Source organism: Haliotis asinina, chromosome 12, assembly GCF_037392515.1.
Source record: "Haliotis asinina isolate JCU_RB_2024 chromosome 12, JCU_Hal_asi_v2, whole genome shotgun sequence".
NCBI lineage: Eukaryota > Metazoa > Mollusca > Gastropoda > Lepetellida > Haliotidae > Haliotis > Haliotis asinina.
In genome coordinates, this window is record NC_090291.1 from 38,989,118 (window position 1) to 39,008,397 (window position 19,280).

Consider the following 19,280-nt stretch of genomic DNA (forward strand, 5'->3'; position numbering starts at 1 on the left):
CTTCTTGTTTGTTGGCTGCACTTAAAGGTCTCCTCAAGTCCAGTAGCAGGAAGACTGGTGATCATGTAGAGGCATTTTCATTCAGAAAGTTCTTTCTCAGAAGTCAAAATGTTATTTAAGGCCTTATGCGTTGAAGCAGTTTGTGATGAATATTTAATGTATGATTGTATCTTGGGTTTCACACTGATAGTGCAGGTATTGGACATACACACGGCTTTGTGCCTGCCCCATGGTTAACTTTGGTTAAGGGTCTTTAAGACCTTGGTCTAGATTTTTTATGGTCTCTTAGCGCTAAGGTAGTCGTAAGTTAAATTAATGTTAATATATGGCACTTACGACTATCTCAGCCCAAAGAGAGCTTCAAAAATCCAGACCCTGGATTTGATTCCTTATATAGGTACAATGTCCATTCCTAGTGTCTCCCTCTACAGTGCTATTGCTGGAATATTGCTAAAAGCTGAGTCAGCTAAACTCTTTCACTCACTATGTGGATAAGATTAGTGGTTATGTAAGCATATTTTTCCGGCTACGTGACTGGTCTAGAGGTCACGCATATTGACTCCAGGTCCTACCAAAACTCATATAAACTTGAAAGCACTATAACCTCACTGTACTGTTTAAATATCACAGTATTTTGACATAACCTTATTGGTTGTAGTGAAAACAGAATTACTTTTCTTGTCTAAATGGGCATGTTTTGAATTTTAGAACTTTGTTCTTGGTAATTACGTAATAAAACAATTACAGGCTGCTGAATTCGGTCCCCTTCCTCGTCCTCTGTCAATATTACTTTTCGTGGGTCCATAAAATCAGTTATTGAACTAATCACCAGTCTATAATTGTACAATATTCAACAAGAATCAGATGTAAGGTGAATTTGTATTGTAAGGTAATGTCGGAAATAGAATAAAGCTGTTTGGGGCTGTTCTGTATTCCTCAAATTTGCACAACCGCCAAAAAATAGGATAGATCTATGTCGAAATAATCCACTTTTGCCCAACTGGGCATTCCGTAGGATGGGGCAGAGCATATCCAGGAAAACATGTTTACTCGTAAAATCTGGGGAGAAAAAGAATAGCTGCTGAAAACATTAGATCAGACTATAGATGGCAACTGGAAATACATGAAATGCATACGCTGCCAACTGGCACAAAGGGTTTCTCTCAAAGATATTTTGTACCTTTTCCTGTGTGTTGATCAACAGGACTGGATAATGTTATATATACGTTAGGATATGTCCTGTACTTCCCTACGTTAATTCCCCAATGGAATTCTAACATCTAAGCCGATATCTCTATTCCCCAGCCCGACCGCAACCATCGTCTACTTCACCCGTCCCGATTTTGTTTTTGAGACGACCCCCTCCACCCCACACCATCGTCTACTTCACCCGTCCCGATTTTGTTTTTGAGACGACCCCCACCCCACCCCATCGTCTACTTCACCCGTCCCGATTTTGTTTTTGAGACGCCCCACCCCCCACCCCATCGTCTACTTCACCCGTCCCGATTTTGTTTTTGAGACTCCGCCCCCCTCCCCCCCACCCCTGTTTCTTTTAATAGTGATAATGATTTCCATTGTCCTTACATCCTTCACAGTTTCAGCATGAAAGTCTTTTTTATGTCAGCTATCGTTGTTATGAAGCTAAGACTAATTTCAAAATGTCCGTTGAACCAATGCTCTTTGTAATATAATATCACCGCGCACTATTTTGCATGAAGACATGGTCTTTTCCAAATAAGTGGCTTCGGACTTGGAAAAACCCCCACACTGCCCATTTCTGCACTAATCTCTGTATTGCACGTTTCCTATCTCCCTACCACTGGAACTGTAGTTAGGCCGAACTATTTAACATGTATTTCACAATTTCGCATATGAACTACATAAAACAGTTGAGATAAATGTGAAAGGTCAGTTTTCTCCCTTTTCCGTCAGTAATTCAATACTTGATAGATGACATGATGAACTGGTGTGGTCATCTCATGTTTACCTCTTGCCAAGAATATCCGCATTGCTCTCCAGTTAGGAGTTAGAATTTCTTTTCAGCAGCCCATGCTTGTAGTAGTCACTCTAGCTGACTTGGTAGCACATGTCACAGTATCCCAATCGTTTAGATCCTTGCTCAGTAAGTCAGTCACGGGATTATCGGATTCAGACAGGTATTTGCAGACTACTCCCACACGGCTGGTAAGTCAATGAGTGCAGTGTTAAACAACAGACAAATTGTTTTGGACACATGTACCAGTGTTCACGATAATGCAAAAATCATTTTTCACGCCAAAAAAAATTAATAAATGCACACAAAAAAGAACATGTTTTGGACGCATAGATTCTGATCTACTTAATTTTACAAAGTACCTTAAAACAGCAACATAGAAAAACAAATTTTTAAATGATTCAGGACTGTGATGAAAATTTCACGTGCGAAAGGTTTGAACTATATACATGTATATATAATTCTATTTCTACACGTACAAAACATACCGCTACCACTGCGTGTCCCCACACAAGTTTTCTCGCAAGAGAAGTGGAGAGTGCTTGAGACATTCTTGGTTTCTCAGATACAAAATCTGTAAATGTTAACATAATGTATTTTTCAGGTGTCTAGGTTAAAAAAATGTTAAACATTCCAAAGTGACTTCAGCCCATCTCCTTTAATCAGTGATAAGATCACTAACTTGATTCCTGCCTGGCTAACTCATAAAGACCCGAGTTACAACTGGTCTTCAGTAACCAATGCCTGTGCGTTTGTGCATAATGTTTGTGAAATGACTAGCTGACTTGGTTGACATGTGTCATGACATCCAACTAGTAGACTGACATAGACATAACTACAACTACTAATAATATTTTAAGAAATAGGTTTATACATAGTTGTTGCTAAAGGCTGGGCAAGTCCTCGATGCTATCTTAAAGCTTTGCAGCCTATCAAGCTTACACACACGCGCGCGCACAGGCACACGCACACAAAGGGCTTGCTACGTTGACTGATGCTCTTGTAGTTGATCACTGGACTGCCTGATTGATGCTCATGTTGTTGATCACTGGACTGCCTGATTGATACTCATGTTGTTGATCACTGGACTGCCTGAGCCTCTCAGTCATTTACATAGACCTAAGTGTGACATTAAACTACTCACTGAATCCAGCCTGCCTGACATTTAATAGTCACAGTGTAAATGGAGTATTTGGAACCAGGTATTACGGTATTGTGATGTAGTACAAACAGTTTCTGGACCTGTATTTCAAAGGTAATAGAAAACTATGACAACTACATAATAATTCAATCAAGGAAGGTCATCTGTCTTCTGCGTGTAACACGTCATATGAATGTCATCTATCTAATTTCATTCAACTGATATAGATCTACCATAAATATAAGTTTTTACGAGACTGGGTCCTGTGGTCAGGCTCGCTGACTTGGCTGAGATATGTCATCGTTTCCCAACAGGTTAGATCGATGCTCAAGCTGTTGATCACTGGATTGTCTGGCCCAGACTCGAATAATTACAGACCTCCGCCATATGGCTGGAATATTGCTGAATACGGGGTACAAGCAAACTCACTCACACTGTCCAGAAGCAAAGAGGTCAACCGACATCCATGATTTTACATGCGCTTCTTTCAATTATCCCTTCATGTGTTCTCTAAAGGGGCAGGTAACTCTAAATCAAAGTGGAACGAAAACTGAAACCAGTGTTCGAGAAGAAACGATTGTTGTTTCAAGACCCCGGGAGTAATGAGAGGAATGTCTATGGGGAGGCTTTGTGGAAGGCACATATGGTTCCTTCTTGAGGCACAGAAATTACCCAGATCGTATAGATGGGTTCACGGCAAAGGATCTCAAACTCCAATCGAAGCAGCTGCACAACAGTCCGAGCCGTTTCTCAATCAGCCCCAAGCTCTCTCTCCGGTTGAGGGCACTCCTAGACGGACAGGTGCTTTCAAGATCGATAGTACAGAAACACCAGAAGTTTCTGAAAGCACAGGTACACTGTCAACTCGATAGTCATTCGATTTTTAAAAAGCACAGCGTTAAAGGTCTTATGTCAAGTTATGATGCAATTTCCCTAAGTGATTCGTCATGCGCAAGTGATGTTCATATGCGTGAAATTCGTCTGTCTTAAGATGTATAATGAATGATATCATTGACTGAATTCATATCTTGGGTTTTTTAGCATATACTGTTAGGCATAACATTACTCATGAAATTAGAAGCAATGTGGATTGTCAACACCTGTTCTAAAACGTGCCAACTGTTATGAATATTCTGTTGAGTATATAGATAAGATAGATAGGTTCCAAACGGTAAAACACACTCCTTTATTGAATTCAGATGAGAAGCACAGCTATTCACATCAGCGATATCACAGGATGAGCTATGTATTCTCTGTAATTATAGGACTGACTTGGTTTGAAAATAACACGACTTGAACATTTCTTGTCACGAATCAAGTACATTGACTATTACTATTCATGCAGTGTAATAGAATATTGAGCTTCATTATATACATTTGTGTACCAGTGATACATTTCTTTGTCATGTAAAACACTGTGCTTGGTATTGTACATGTCAGTTCTAAATATTCTGCCATTCATAACTGCAAGATGTGTCAAGTAATATTCACTCAATCTGAGTAACCAGTTTATAAACTGAGGCTGGATCTCTAATCTATGTCAGGCCATGTTGAAATACATGACAATGGGGCCTTCATTTAGAATAATAATGGTTGGTAATTGCAGTGCTATTTCCATTTCATGGAGTTTACTGTCTAAATCAGAATATGATCTGGTAGCATATTGTCTGCTGCGAGGGCAAACAGTGGTGAATGATTAATAAGTCAGTCAGTTTATTTATGAGACAGATGGCAGACCTGCCGCATCATGAACTGAATACATTCAGTTTGTTTTAATATAGCCTGTCGTTTATCATTGATGGTTTTCATGTCAGTGTTCAACAGGATTTCATTTCAGCATCACCTTGTGTGGCTGTGCTCAACTTAACTCTGGATGAGGGACCGTTTATAATATATGGCTGAAGCATGATGATTTTGTGTGGGTTTCACCCATTCCATTCTGTTGTATGCAGGTCATCAATTTTGTAGACTTCGAAAAAGTTACTCTGTAAAGTTGAGGGTGTGGGGGGTAGCTGTGGGAGGTAATGATTTTTGTATGTGACATGCATAGTGGGGTCGACTGACTTTGTACATAAATCTTGAGGAGGTTCATCCTCATTGTACATGTCTCTCCTTGTAATCATCATCATCAGTATCAGCATCGTCGCAAGCACGCACGCATGCACACACTCACTCACTCACTTTGACCACTTGTGTAGCACAATATTTCATATAAAGTGGCACATAATGTCTTCAGTTATATCACATTAGGTGATAATTTCAGGGTGGCCTAGGCCATATGTGTGACGAGGGACATTGCCATGTTAGTGGCAAACACTTCTATGTTATTGCATTGAATGCAGTCTGAAAATTATGTGTTGAAAGTGGCCCTGCTAAGAATTTGAAATAATAACTTCAATAAAACATATACATCCCAACTGAACAAAACTAATTTTGCCACATTTCCTCCCAGCATCCCTTGTTTTAAGGCCCTGTGTTTTCCAAATTCCATGCAATGACTATGATGCTATTGCACCATTGTAAAACATGAATTTAGACAGCAGACTCAAGTCACTATTTTCTGTGTCTTGTTCCCAGGAGACTCTAGCATAGAGCATCCGGTCGCGTACAATGTGTGGCATGTGGACCCCTCCACAGTCAAAGAGATCTACTTCTTCAACACGATGGAGCTTGTCAAGAAGCTGGAAGATAAGGGTGTGTACTGTTTCTTAGTGAAAACTTCATCACTAAGAGTGAACCATAGTTACAACATGAGGAGAAAACTTGACATGCCATCTTCCGTGTATTAAGCACTCTGCTCCAACTACCTTGGCAGGCTTATGCTAGTGTTGGGAATTGGTTAGAATTTCACAGTTGATGATTGGTTATTTACAACCAATCAGTCATTATGATTGGTTATTTACAACCAATCAGTCATTGTGATTGGTTATTTACAACCAATCATTCATCAAAAATAATTTGTTACCATCATTCATCAAATTTTCCTTATTATGTTTGTTAATGCATAAAAAAACAGAAAACATGCAGTTCTTTTGTAGTTTGGGGGACAAATTGCACAAAATGCATTTACAAATCTTACATCTTAAAGGATGACAAGTGAGTTAGGAACATAAATTTCCTGGAGTCTTTTTAGATAAATTCTACCATGACAAGGAAGGACCTTGTAGTGCTTATGAAAAGTTTCAGACAAAATCAGCCTTGTGAAAAATGTTGTTAATGTAAACAGGTGTTCCAAAATTGTTTGTGTTTGATTATCAGAAAACATGATTGATTGCTTAGTCATTTGGTCAGTTTAATCATTCAGTGTGTCTTCAATTAATTCAGTTAATCTGATCACCACGAATTTGTACACAAGTCGGTATGTAATCTCTTAAAGGACAACACCTAAGACTTATCATTTACATGTCAGTCCATATTTTTGTGATGCCAAAACATTTTGTACACACACAGCAGTACACGTCAAGTATATAGCTGTCATATCAAGTGAAAATTGTTGAAAATGTTTTTCTTTGCCCCTTACCCTTTGACACCTGATCAAAGATTTCATTGGTGAATGGTTTTCAGTAAGCACCCACCTTTGTCAGTTTTCTGTATCTAGGCTTGCTTAGGGAATGAAACTGAAAGGAATATTTTTACAAATTCTCAAACTGGATTGACAGGTTTCCCAGTTCAAGTAGAAACAGATACATCCAAGAAAGCCCATGCAAGTCTAGAATAAGCAGAAAGTTTAGATTTCTACTGTTTTCTGAAAATGCAGAGAGTTTCTTAGCTCCTTTTCTTTATATTATATAGCTACCTTTTATAGACAGCATTTTTCTGTAAAAATGTACATCAAATGTTGGTCTACAGTTCTAATTGTGACAGTTGGGACTAATATTATGACTTTGCAGGAATGCCTTGTATTTCTCTGATAACAAGGTCAACAGAGACAAAGAAACTATGATAGTTATTTATTTATTATCACATGGAAAACAATGTTAAATCCAAAATCATATGTATGCAGAGATGAGAATTTTGTCCCAGTGTACCTGTCATACTTTAGAGATCTTTTTTATAGTATCGATCACCTTAACTTCAGGAGGATGATAATGTATCGTGAATAACCAAGTTGCATTGTGGATGTTGTGATTGTCACTTGTTGTTTCTGTATCAGGATTTACTCGTGAACAGTCGGAAGCAGTGGCGAGTTGTCTAGTTGACATCGTGAATACGACCATCCAACACCAGTCTAACCACATGATCAGCAAGTCGGAGCAGGAGATCCGCGTGCAGAAGCTTATGGCAGAGATCTCTTCTGTGAAGAAGGACATGGTCATGTTGCAGAAGAGTGAGTTCTCTTCACTACGTAACCAGACAGAGGTAAGTCTCCACTCTGTGCAGCTAGACACAGGTGAGTCTCCTTGCTATGCAACCAAGCAGAGGTGAAATGGTATGATCTTATCTTGGTATCTTGGTTTTACCCTGCTGCAATGCGGAATGGGGGACTAATTATTCATCAGTGTCTGTACGGCTGTACTTCTAGTTTCTTGTTAACACGATATCTCATGAACTGTTGTACCCCACGTCTTCAAATTTGGCGACATCCTGCATTAGGGGATTACGCAGACACCATTTGATTTTGGTGACCATGACCTTATTTTCAAGGTCACCACAGCTCTTGGACTGCTTTTATAACTCTTGTTACTGCGATATCTCATGAACAGATGTACCCAATGTCTTCACGTTTGGTGACAGCTTACATTAGGGGATTGCAAAGGCACCAGTTGATTTTATTGACCTTGGTCTCATTTTCAAGCCACGCTGACTCTTTGACTGCTTTTCAACCTCGTGTTAACACGATATCTCTTGAACTGTTGTACCCAGTGTCTTCAAATTTGGTGATGGCCTACATTGGGAGATCATACAGAGACCAATCACTTTGGGTGACCTTGACCTTATTTTCAAGGTCACCATGACTCTTTGACTGATTTTAAACTCTTGTTAACTCTTGTTACAGTTTATTTTGGTGACCTTGATGTCACTTTCAGGTCACCACAACTCTTGTTAACGCAATGCCAATGCAAGCATGGGTTGCTGAAGGCCTATTCTACCCCGGGACCTTCACGGGTCGGAATTAGGAAGACACCAGTCGATTTGGGTGACCGTGATCCTATTTTCAATGTGACCACAACACTTTGTTCACAATTCGAACTTTTGTTAACACAGTTTTGTTGACAGCTTACATTTGTGATTATCCAGACACCAGTCATTTCATGCATTTTGTGTATGAGCAAGTAAAAAGTAGTGAATATGTTATAAATATTTTATTCTTCTTTTGCGGTGGGGGACATTGCCATGTTAGTGGCAAACAGTTGTTTATGTTGATTGGTTGTACAGGTAGGCTGCATATTTAGCTGTTCACCTCACATCTGAAATGATCTATTATTTACTTGCTATTCAGAAACAGTCATTTGAAATCCGTCAAATCAAAGACTCCTTGCGGGATGAGATTGCAAAGTTGAAAGGTCAAATGACTCTTGATATGAACTTGGAGCGGAGCCGATCGGTGGAGGCAGTAAGTATAGGAAACTTCTGTATAGGGATTTAGTTATCTTGCCACAGAAAACATTCTCTGCTCACTGGTCCGGTCAAACATGTACGCATTTTAGCTTATGAAACTGTCCCCCACATCCATGTCTTATGTCAATTAAGGTAAACCTTTTTTAGTATTATTCATTAGGAGGTCATTTCAGGTAACCTCTGAGACTGACCAATCAGAGCACAGCTTACTAAATTGCAAAAGTCGAGATTCACACATCCCTTTTGAACTTTTATCTGGAAAAGGTTTGTACCCGAACGATTTCAAATGCTATTTTCCATACAATCGCTTCCGGATGATGCATGTGAAGCACGCTACAAGTGCAACATATTCAACAGTGAGCAAAGAATTGCTCAAAATAGGGTATTTGTCAATATTCAAGGATGTCAGCTTGCAAAAATATTGGCTAATGGTAACAATGTCATCAGAAGATTTAAAGTGTACTTACTGCAGGTCAAATATCTGTGTTTTATGAGGATTTTCTTTTCTTGAGGGATCAGTGTCAGTGACTGGGAAAATTTGTCAGTCCCACCAAATCCTAAACAATAGTCATTGTCTGATTTGTTGAATCCTTTCCACTGTCTCACATTTGATTTAGCGGCTATAGGTCACTCAAATGTTACCTGATGTGACCTCCTGCTAGGGTTTGTTAGACTTGGTAGAGGTGTGTAATGAATATTGCTGAGACTAAGTTTACTTAGACTGGTCTTAAGTGGAAGTTAAACAGTTTGCCATGAAATATATCTGGGGATATGGAAGAGCTTGATGTTTACAAAGCAAAGCAAATAGAACAGACTAGATGAGATCTGTAGGGTAGGGCTAGATGTGAAGGTCTGTGCTGACCAAAGTCTGTCATACAGTCCATGAGGCAAATATATCCAAGGAAGCTCATGCAAGTCTAGAAAATGTGGCAACTTTCGATTTCCACAGCTTCAACAGGGTTCCCTTTCACTATTTGTTTTACTATGAATGTTTTTATCTGTGAAATATGTTCATTTCAGAGACTAGTTGTTAGGGTATATTGACTTTTTTGAAGTTTCATGATTCGAAAAGAATTTCCGAATCTGGCAAACAAAGCTCTGATTGGTTCAGTGAAAGGTTGTTCTTGCATGAACTTTGATACATGCAGCAAAAAGAGCACTGAGATGGGGTTTTTGAGACTAGAGGGGTATAAGGCTTTTGTAATCTATCATACATAATGGGACACACTCATCTGGCGAGGTGATCATATTGACTTTCCAGCATGCAGAAAATCAAAAGAATCTTACCAAGCTTCATCAGAAGATAGAGACACAGGTTGCACATCTCCTGACCAAGTACGAAATATACAGGAACGATGTGTTTAAGTTTGCTGGAGGTATGTACCCTGTACCACCATGCACATGTCACTGTTAGTATGTTACAGTCAGATTGTGAAAGCAGTCATTCTGCAAAATTACTAAGAGGGTCAGCTATTTCGTGTCATTTTGTGTAACAACAATCAACATACTTCGGCACTTCAGCTTAGCTTTGAAGCACTTGCAGTGTCCAGAACAGGCACACCTCCCCTGTACCCTGTATCATCATGAACATCGTCATGACTATCATCAGCTCTACCAGCGTATGAAATAAGCCCTAACCCAAGCAAGGCATCAACCTCCCCAAATGGGTTTAACTAGAAGAAAAGTGTGACTGAGTGAGTTTAATTTTACGCCACTCACAGAAATATTCCAGCTCTATGGCAGCGGTCTGTAAATAATTGAGTCTGGACCAGACAAGCCAGTGATCAACAGCATGAGCATCAATCTGTGCAGATGGGAACCGATGACATGTGTCAACCAAGTCAGCGAGTCTGACCACCCAATCCCGTTAGCTGCCCCTTACGACAAGCAGAGTCGCCTTTTATGGTGGGCATGGGTTACTGAAGGTCTCTTCTAACCCGGATCTTCACAGGTCCAGGAGTAAAGAACTCAGTTTTTGCTCAGATGTATGGAACATGGTATCTGATGTTTTCACCAGATACCGGACTGCCTAATTGTAAATTAGACCATCCATAAGAAATCTTATCTGTCTCAGAGAGTCGTATGGGCCTTATTTCATAGGCTGGCTCCATGAAAACGCATTACAGGACTAATATCATTTCTGTTGTGTGACAAGAAATCTCCTATTATATAATTGAAAGAAAGAGTGAGTTTGGTTTTACCTTGCTCTTAGCAATATTCCAGTAATATCATGGCAGGGGACACCAGAAATGGGCTTCACACATTTTACCCATGAGGGGAATCAAGCCTTGATCTGAGCATTAACCACTAGGCCTGCATTATTTATTGATAATCGTCTTTCTGAAAGTGCCCTTGAGGCTGACTAAAAGAAGTTCAGGCAGTAACAAAAATGTTAAGGATAAAAAAATATTTTGGGGGAATGTTTGGCAAGAGTGAAGACTGATCAAACAAATGCATAAAACTTTCTCCAAATATTAATAATTCCGAACAGTGTTATTCAGTTTGGTGTTAGGTATGTACTGAGAGTGACCTTTTCTTACACAGGTACGGTTCTGACGTGTGCGGGATTGTGTCTGGGAATAATCCGACTGTGGAGCTGACAACAGCGTGCTAAACTCAACATCAGTTCCACCACGTCCATTTAACTACAGCAGCAGCAGCAGCATCGTCACTCAGGATATCATATGTTTTTTGTCTGGAGTTAGTGTTTGACTCTCTCCTTTTAGGGAAAGTGTTTGTAATAGTTGATGCTTAGGGAAAGCCAAATGTCATGTTAGTTTCGCACTTTAATATGACTATCTCAGAATAGGTGTTACTCTGACAACTTCAGATGTCTGAGTGACACTATCAAGAAATCATGTGTCCTCTCATCAACAATTTCCTCACAAGAAACACATAGACTGCGGGAAGTAAGGGGTGTTTTAACAAGTCACACTTGGAAACTCACTTGGCACGTTTTGGCATCTCAAACCCTCCTCACCTGTACAATAGGTGTCTGTCATTCTCACGGTTAATGTTGAATGCGCATTGGCAGCAAAACATTGTTGATCAGAGAGAACCATCCCTGTGATTTAGACATAATGGGTCCAAAGTAAAGTGAGTGAGTGTTTTTATACCACTGTTAGCAATATTCCATCAATATGAAGGGGCACCAGATATGTCTTCACACATTGTACCCTTGCAGGAATCAAACCCAGCTCATTGGTATGGTGAGTGAACACTCTCTCCACCAGGCTTCTCCACCGCCCTGACTTCATTGGTTATAGTTTTCATCCAGATCGTTAATCAGATGGTATTTTAGGTTGGAATGTGTCATATGTCAATATCATGTTCTAATTAAGCTTGTTATTGCAGGGTTTGGTCATATATTTGACAGTGGATGGATGGGTGAGTTTATGTCTCAGGATTGTATAAGTTTAGGATGGCCACTATCTCCGATAATTAATTATAGTCAGATAAGAACAGTGAGTGAGTGAGTGTAGTTTTACGCTGCACTCAGCAATATTCCAGTTATATGGCGGCAGTCTGTAAATAATCGAGTCTGGACCAGACAATCCAGTGATCAACAACATGAGCATCGATCTGCGCAATTGGGAACCGATGACGTGTCAACCAAGTCAGCGAGCCTGACCACCCGATTCCATTAGTCGCATCATACGACACGTTTTATGGCAAGCATGGGTTGCTGAATGCCTATTCTACACCAGGACTTTCACAGGTCAGATAAGCACAGACTGTATTGATGAACAGCTTCTTTATTCACATTATACAACATTTTGTTACAGATTCTTGTATCATTGTCAAGCAAGTACCTCATTAAAGAAGGTGTTCATCCATAAAGTTTGTCCTTGTCTGATTCACCAACTTCTAAACACGCCATTCAAAGAAGTGATTCATAATATTAATAACCTGTAACTGGATCATTTTACTGCACTTTCATATGGCCAGTGGATTCCTTCATCCGACTTATCTACACCTACAATGTAATCAGAATGGTTCTGTTTAAGATGGCTTACATAACTGTTTTATGTGGAATTTATGTTCAAGAACAGAGAATTAACAGCAGTTTATTTATTGAAGGATACTGTTAAACAGGACCCTCATGTATTGGTGATGGGAATGTCATGTCTCAGTTTGTATTTAATGTGGATGGGGACCTCAATTGAAACTGAAAGTGCTTTGTTTTATGATCAGCAAGTTAAGTGAAAATGTTTTTTGTGATTTGACTTTGAATGGCCATTTTCCTGGTTGAATTGAATCTGTTTTCACAAACTCAAAAGAAAGTACTTAGTGTTCAGGTAGAAGCACCAAAATCACATACAGATTATCGAGCACCAAAACCACATGCAGATTATCGAGCACCAAAATCGCACGCAGGTTATCAAGCACCAAAATCACATGCGGGTTATTGAGCAACAAATTCACATGCAGGTTATCGAGCACCAAAATCACATGCAGGTTATCAAGCACTAAAATCACATGCAGGTCAAATTATGGTCAAATATGCTATATGTGGAGCACACAATGTGTCCTGACTAGCATGCTGGCCTCTCACGCCAAAGGCCTGGGTTCAATTCCGTATGAAGCTTTCATAAAAGTGAGATCTGGGTCTCATACTGTGTTGTGTATCTGGGCATGGCTCTTCATCCACATTGCACTCATTCCACCCAACTATTCCAAATGGCTACCTGAGAAACGGATATATGGACATATACAGTCACAGTTTTGAAAATACAATTCACTAAGGGTAATAATGTAATGTCAGAGAGCATCATTATGTTGGATTCTAGGCACAAGAATTAGAATTATTAACATTTTTTATTAGACACGTCTTAAAGTCTTAACATCTGCAAACATCCTGTGTTCAGTTTACTGGCTCTTTGTTTCCACAGTTAATGTGGGTCAGCTATTGCCACAGCAGCCAATACAAACAGCTGGACCATTGCTGAGAGTTAGGTTAAACTATCAAGATGGATTGATACCCACCTAGTTTCAAATGTTTGGGTATCATACCAACATGGCCACATGCTTACCTGGATGGAACTCTATGGCTGATTGATTAACGCTGGTGAGGATTCTTGACAACAGCATGAACACTGCCCACTATATATACATGCTGACATTTTGTAAGCTGCATATATAATATATATGCACCAAACACAGTACTTTGTGAAATCATCCTAATAATTGTCCATTATTCTCATGTTAGTGTCATCCAGTGGTGATTATTTATTATTTGGGTTTGTTTTTTCTTGAAAAAGGTCGAAGGAGAGGAAGTGATGTGTGTAAATATATATTCTAAATCTCACATGCACCTTTAGTTCAACTGTATGATGTGAGGTGATATAAATCTACTCAGTAATAGTTTTAAAGACTTACTGCTTACGATCTGAGATTTCATCTTATTGGTGCTACTAACTCTGTCAGTGCCTAGTCAGCATTTATGAACATTTATCAAAGCTTTTCTATATTTCTGTAGAAAACCACCCTTTTTCAGTTATCTATACCACTTTTTGTGTTGGCATATCGATGTCTGCTTTTGTATAGTTGGTCCATCATACTTCTCAAGCAGCGTCTCATTAAATAAGAGCTGGGTAAATGTTTCATATGCCATAAAGAGTGCAGAGAACTTTGAGTATGTATATGGGAGTCAGTGTCAGTTGAATGCAATTGTCATATGGTATTTACTTTACAGAATTGTATAGAGTTTTTGTTTGTTAAATATCTACTAAAATATCTGTTATTTATGATGTGTTTGTTGTGTTTTTATCCAGGGTTACGACAGCCTTGTATGATGGTGTAACGATATGTCACCATAGTTTAGTATCAGATACCTCTACACAGTAATGAAGCACTTACGTTAACACAGTATTGTATCCCAAATGTCAGTTTGTATTGTATCTACACAGTATTGTATCTCATAATGCAACACAGTTTTGTATCACATACATCAACACAGTATTGTATCTCATACTTCAACACAGTATTGTCTATACACAGTATTTCATCTGATACATCAACACAGTATTGTATCTCATAGGTCAAAACGGTATTGCACCTCATTCATCAACATGTATCTACACAGTATTGCATCACATAGTGCAACACAGTATTGTATTGCATACATCAACACAGTATTGTATCTACACAGTATTGTATCTCATAGTGCAACACAGTATTGTATCTACACAGTATTGTATCTCATAGTGCAACACAGTATTGTATTGCATACATCAACACAGTATTGTATCTACACAGTATTGTATCTCAGAGTGCAACACAGTATTGTATTGCATACATCAACACAGTATTGTATCTACACAGTATTGTATCTCATAGTGCAACACAGTATTGTATTGTATTGCATACATCAACACAGTATTGTATCTACACAGTATTGTATCTCATAGTGCAACACAGTTTTGTATTGCATACATCAACACAGTATTGTATCTCATACTTCAACACATTATTGTCTATACACAGTATTTCATCTGATACATCAACACAGTATTGTATCTACACAGTATTGTATCTCATAGGTCAACTCAGTATTGTATCTTCAAAGTATTGTCTCAAATGTCAACAGAGTATTGTATCTACACAGTATTGTATCACCTATGTCAACACGTTATCACATTACAAGGCTCACAAAACAATAATGCCTTGCTTTATAACTTCTGTATTACAATGCATACAAATTATTTTAGGAGTTATTTTAGGACTGAAAAGAACTTAAGGTTCAGAGAAAATCTTCAAGAACCTGTGTATGCAGTTTTTCTAGTATTTCCAGGTTGTCAAGAAACAGAGAAATCTGCCCAGTACCCTCAAGCTTATGTGTATCTTCCCTTCTGTGTGTCATGGCTGCTGTCTGAGACTTATAAACAGGTGATTGAGGGTTGTGATTCACATTACAAAATATCATTGGATACAACTTCATATTGTTCTACTGACTAATAGTATTGATATACATTTCACACAGATGCCATGTATTGCCATACCTGTAGTCATGTAGAAGTGGCAGATGAGGAGGGTTTAACTGCTTGTATATGTATTTTAGTTATACCATGAAATGTCAGGCTTTCTGTTGGAGGGAGACAGACTGATGCAGGTCTTAAAGTGAGTGAGTTTAGTTTTACACCGCACTCAGAGCTATATGGCAAAAGTCTGTAAATAATCGAGTCTGGATCAGACAATTCAGTGATCAACAGCATGAGCATTGATTGATGCAGGTCTTGAATATTTACCATGCACAAACAACCTGAGAAACATGATCTACCTGGTGACTCTAAGCAACACAACTCTTCATCTGATTCCTGTTTCAAAAGACTGAACTATACTTCCCGACATACAAGTAATGAACATGAGACAGTTTTACTCCTACTTCTGTGAAGACAAATGTGAAACATATACTTGATGCTCACATTATCACCCATTGGTTTCATTCAAATTATTGTTAATGTGCTGGCACTACGACTTGCTCTCCCATGTAGAGGGGCTGAGAAAGGAAGGTTTATTCACTGTTGCTATATATATGTTGCAGCCATATGTAAAGTCAGTCAATTTGTAAATTATCTGAAACTTTTGGTCATTATAAAATTGCTGTAAAGTTAGTTGATTATTTGACAGACTGACTCTGTTTCCTATATATGAATTGGACCCGTGAAGGTCTGGGGTAGAATAGGCCTTCAGGAACCCATGTGTGCCATAAAATGCGCCTGTGTCATCAGAGGTGGTCAGGCTTGCTGACTTGGTTGACACAAGTCATTGGTTCCCATTTGCACAGATCCATGCTCATGCTGTTGATCACTGAATTGCCCGTCCAGACTCGATTATTTACAGACCACCGCTTTATAGCTGGAATATTGCTGAAGGAAAGCATAAAACTAAACTCACCCACTCCCTCCTACATATTGTGTCAAGTAAGTGACTACTGAAATATATGATCTGATCAAGTGACAAAACAATTGATCAAGAAAACGAAATTCTCTTAATGGGAAGCAGCGAGTACCACCTTTAGGAAATGTAACAACCCCGCCCCAACCCCAGTATGACACTCATCCAACTAACTGGGAGTTCGACACCCCAGCAACCTTTGAAAATTCGTGGATCCACCTAAGCAGGGAGTCTATATAGATGGGGAGAAGAAACTCCCCGAAAAGCCGCTGAACGTATGTCTCGGGTCGTTACGTAACCAGTGTAGCCAATATGGTGGCAGCGTAGTATTTAAGATTGAGCCCGGTTTATTCTCAACAGCTGTTTAAGTTCGCTGAGTGTTATAACAACTGAAATCCAACATGTTTAAGATCGGTTAACTATTTTGTCACTTCAGTTTAAGTGAAATAATTGGTATTAGTGTCCGTATTAGGACAGTAGATTTGTAGTAAAGTTTCAGGTCGGTATGTTTTTGCTCACTGGCTTCTATTGTCGATTCACCGCGAAGATAGACTAAATTGTGCCGATGAAAATTTCTTTCACACATTCGTTTAATTTTTAGGAGAACATACCTTTAGGTGAAAGGTATTCGCAAGTAATATTGACAGCTTTATGACTTAAAAATTGTTAGAGTGTAATTGAGGTGTGTGAAAAATATGACATTTCGCTGTAGTGAGTGAGTAAGTTTAGTTTTACGCCGCACTCAGCAATATTACAGCTATATGGCGGCGGTCTGTAAATAATCGAGTCTGGACCAGACAATCCAGTGATCAACAACATGAGCATCGATCTGTGCAATTGGGAACCGATGACATGTGTCAACCAAGTCAGCGAACCTGACCACTCGATCCCGTTAGTCGCCTCTTACGACAAGCATAGTCATTTCACCATAGAAATGCTATACGCTGTTGTTTTAGTATTCCTAGTTACTTCCTCTAAAACATCTTTCACATACACCTTTAATTCATATGAGGGGAATATACTATCAGCCGAACTGTGTTTGCAAGTAATAGTGATAGCTTCATCATCTAAAAAAGAATGTTAGGGTGTATTTGAGGTGTGTGAAAAATGTGACAAATCGCCGATCAGCTCTGATCCGCCATTGAAATACTATACGCCGTTGTTTGAGTGTTTCTAGTTATTACTTCAAATACATCTTTCACATACACCTTTAATTCATATATAAAATAGTCTAAAATTATTCCCATTTTATTGTATGGGTCAGAGATTTGGGGCTTCACAAAGAGAGATGTAATTGAGAGAGTACAAAGAAATTTCTTTAAGAGATTTATAGGTATCAGTAAAACTGTTTCCACAAATGCCATTCTTGGTGAGACAGGCAGACACCCGCTTTGTGTTAAATATTATACACGCTGTATCAAATACTGGTGTCGACTATTATACATGGAACATCCAAAAGCCTGTTATGAGATGCTCAAGACATACTACAAAAATGGGAAAATAAGTTGGGTGTCACAAGTTAGATTATTACTTTGGTACACTGGTTTCTCATATGTATGGGTCGCCCAGGATTGTGGTCACGCTGAGATATTTATTAAGCAGTTTCAACAACGCCGTGAAGATATCCAGTTTCAACATTGGCATTCTAAGATTAGTAATTCTCACTTTTGGGGGGCATATTCTGAACTGAAATCACTATTAACTCCTGAGAAATGCATATCCGCACTTGCTGACAGACACGATTTGAGAAGAATCCTATGTAAGTTTCATTGTCTTTCACATAAGTTAAATATTCAACAGTATAGGTTTGATAAAACTGTTGAGAAAAGAATGTTATTATGCACTAAGTGCCAATTGCAGCAAATCGAGGATGAGTACCATTTTGTGCTTATTTGTCCTTATTATTCTGGAAGCCGCAAGAAAATTAATCCATCATATTATCATGCTAATCCATCACGTGCTAAATATTATCAGTTACTGACATCAATTCACTATGTGCACATACTAGCTTTAAGTATCTATTTGAAACGAAACTTACCAATTTGAGTATATTGGCAGTACACAACCCTCCACTCTTCGTACACCGCTGTGCACTGTTTCTTTTGAATATTTAATGTACTTTAGGCCATGTGGCCTTCGTACTGAAATAAATTGTCATTGTCATTGTCATTGTCATAATTCTTATGAGGGGAATATACTATGGCTGAGGTTCTGTTAAACCAGGGATAATCTACAAAGTATGTACTCTATATTGTCTCCCTGGTTAAACACAAATGAAGTTGCACTGGGAACGAGCCAAGTCACTGTGTGCGTTGGAGGATGACGAGGCACATGTTAATTAGTACAAATGGAAAAGAAAGCAAGCGAGTGACCTATCCCTGTTGTAGAGTATCCCTGACCTAAGTAAATTATAACCTCAAATATAATGTGTTAAATTGAAAACGGTTTACATATTTTGCGCATAATGTTTGGTAGACTACTCATCTTCTTACAAAGGAGTATCTGAGTGGATACCCTTCCTTTTCCTAATCATTGATCAACCCACCCTTACATATATCCACTTTTATCACACGGTGCTGATGTCACTCTCCAATAACGCGCTGCCATTTCATCTACTCTGACGTCACTAAGCAGTTCATTGGTCAACGCGAGGGAATACCAATGTTCTTGATGCAACGGCGTAAACAA

At 38.9% G+C, this 19,280-nt stretch overlaps 1 protein-coding gene across 2 annotated transcripts; it reads left to right on the forward strand.

Moving 5' to 3' along the window:
- The first annotated feature begins 3,667 nt into the window (after positions 1-3,667).
- On the forward strand, positions 3,668-14,443 carry LOC137258903 (mitochondrial calcium uniporter regulator 1-like). 2 transcript variants are annotated; one of them, XR_010954665.1, is made up of 7 exons: positions 3,668-3,989; positions 5,715-5,831; positions 7,291-7,496; positions 8,578-8,691; positions 9,958-10,072; positions 11,241-12,994; positions 13,128-14,443. XR_010954665.1 is itself a non-coding variant. In XM_067796599.1 (6 exons), the coding sequence occupies exons 1-6, from the start codon at positions 3,740-3,742 to the stop codon at positions 11,294-11,296; spliced, it is 858 nt and encodes a 285-aa protein (XP_067652700.1). In that variant the 5' UTR covers positions 3,673-3,739; the 3' UTR covers positions 11,297-14,443. The 2 variants fall into 2 exon arrangements, 1 of the variants encoding a protein (XP_067652700.1); XM_067796599.1 differs by having other exon boundaries at positions 3,673-3,989; positions 11,241-14,443.
- Positions 14,444-19,280: the final 4,837 nt, after the last annotated feature.

What these genes read in the sequence shown, in the direction of transcription:
- LOC137258903 (XM_067796599.1), top strand. Translation starts at nt 3,740, where the DNA reads ATGAGAGGAATGTCTATGGGGAGGCTTTGTGGAAGGCACATATGGTTC. An exon ending in CAAGAAGCTGGAAGATAAGG is followed by an intron (nt 5,832 to 7,290) that starts GTGTGTACTGTT and finishes TTTCTGTATCAG; the next exon opens with GATTTACTCGTGAACAGTCG. An exon ending in TGTGTTTAAGTTTGCTGGAG is followed by an intron (nt 10,073 to 11,240) that starts GTATGTACCCTG and finishes TTTCTTACACAG; the next exon opens with GTACGGTTCTGACGTGTGCG.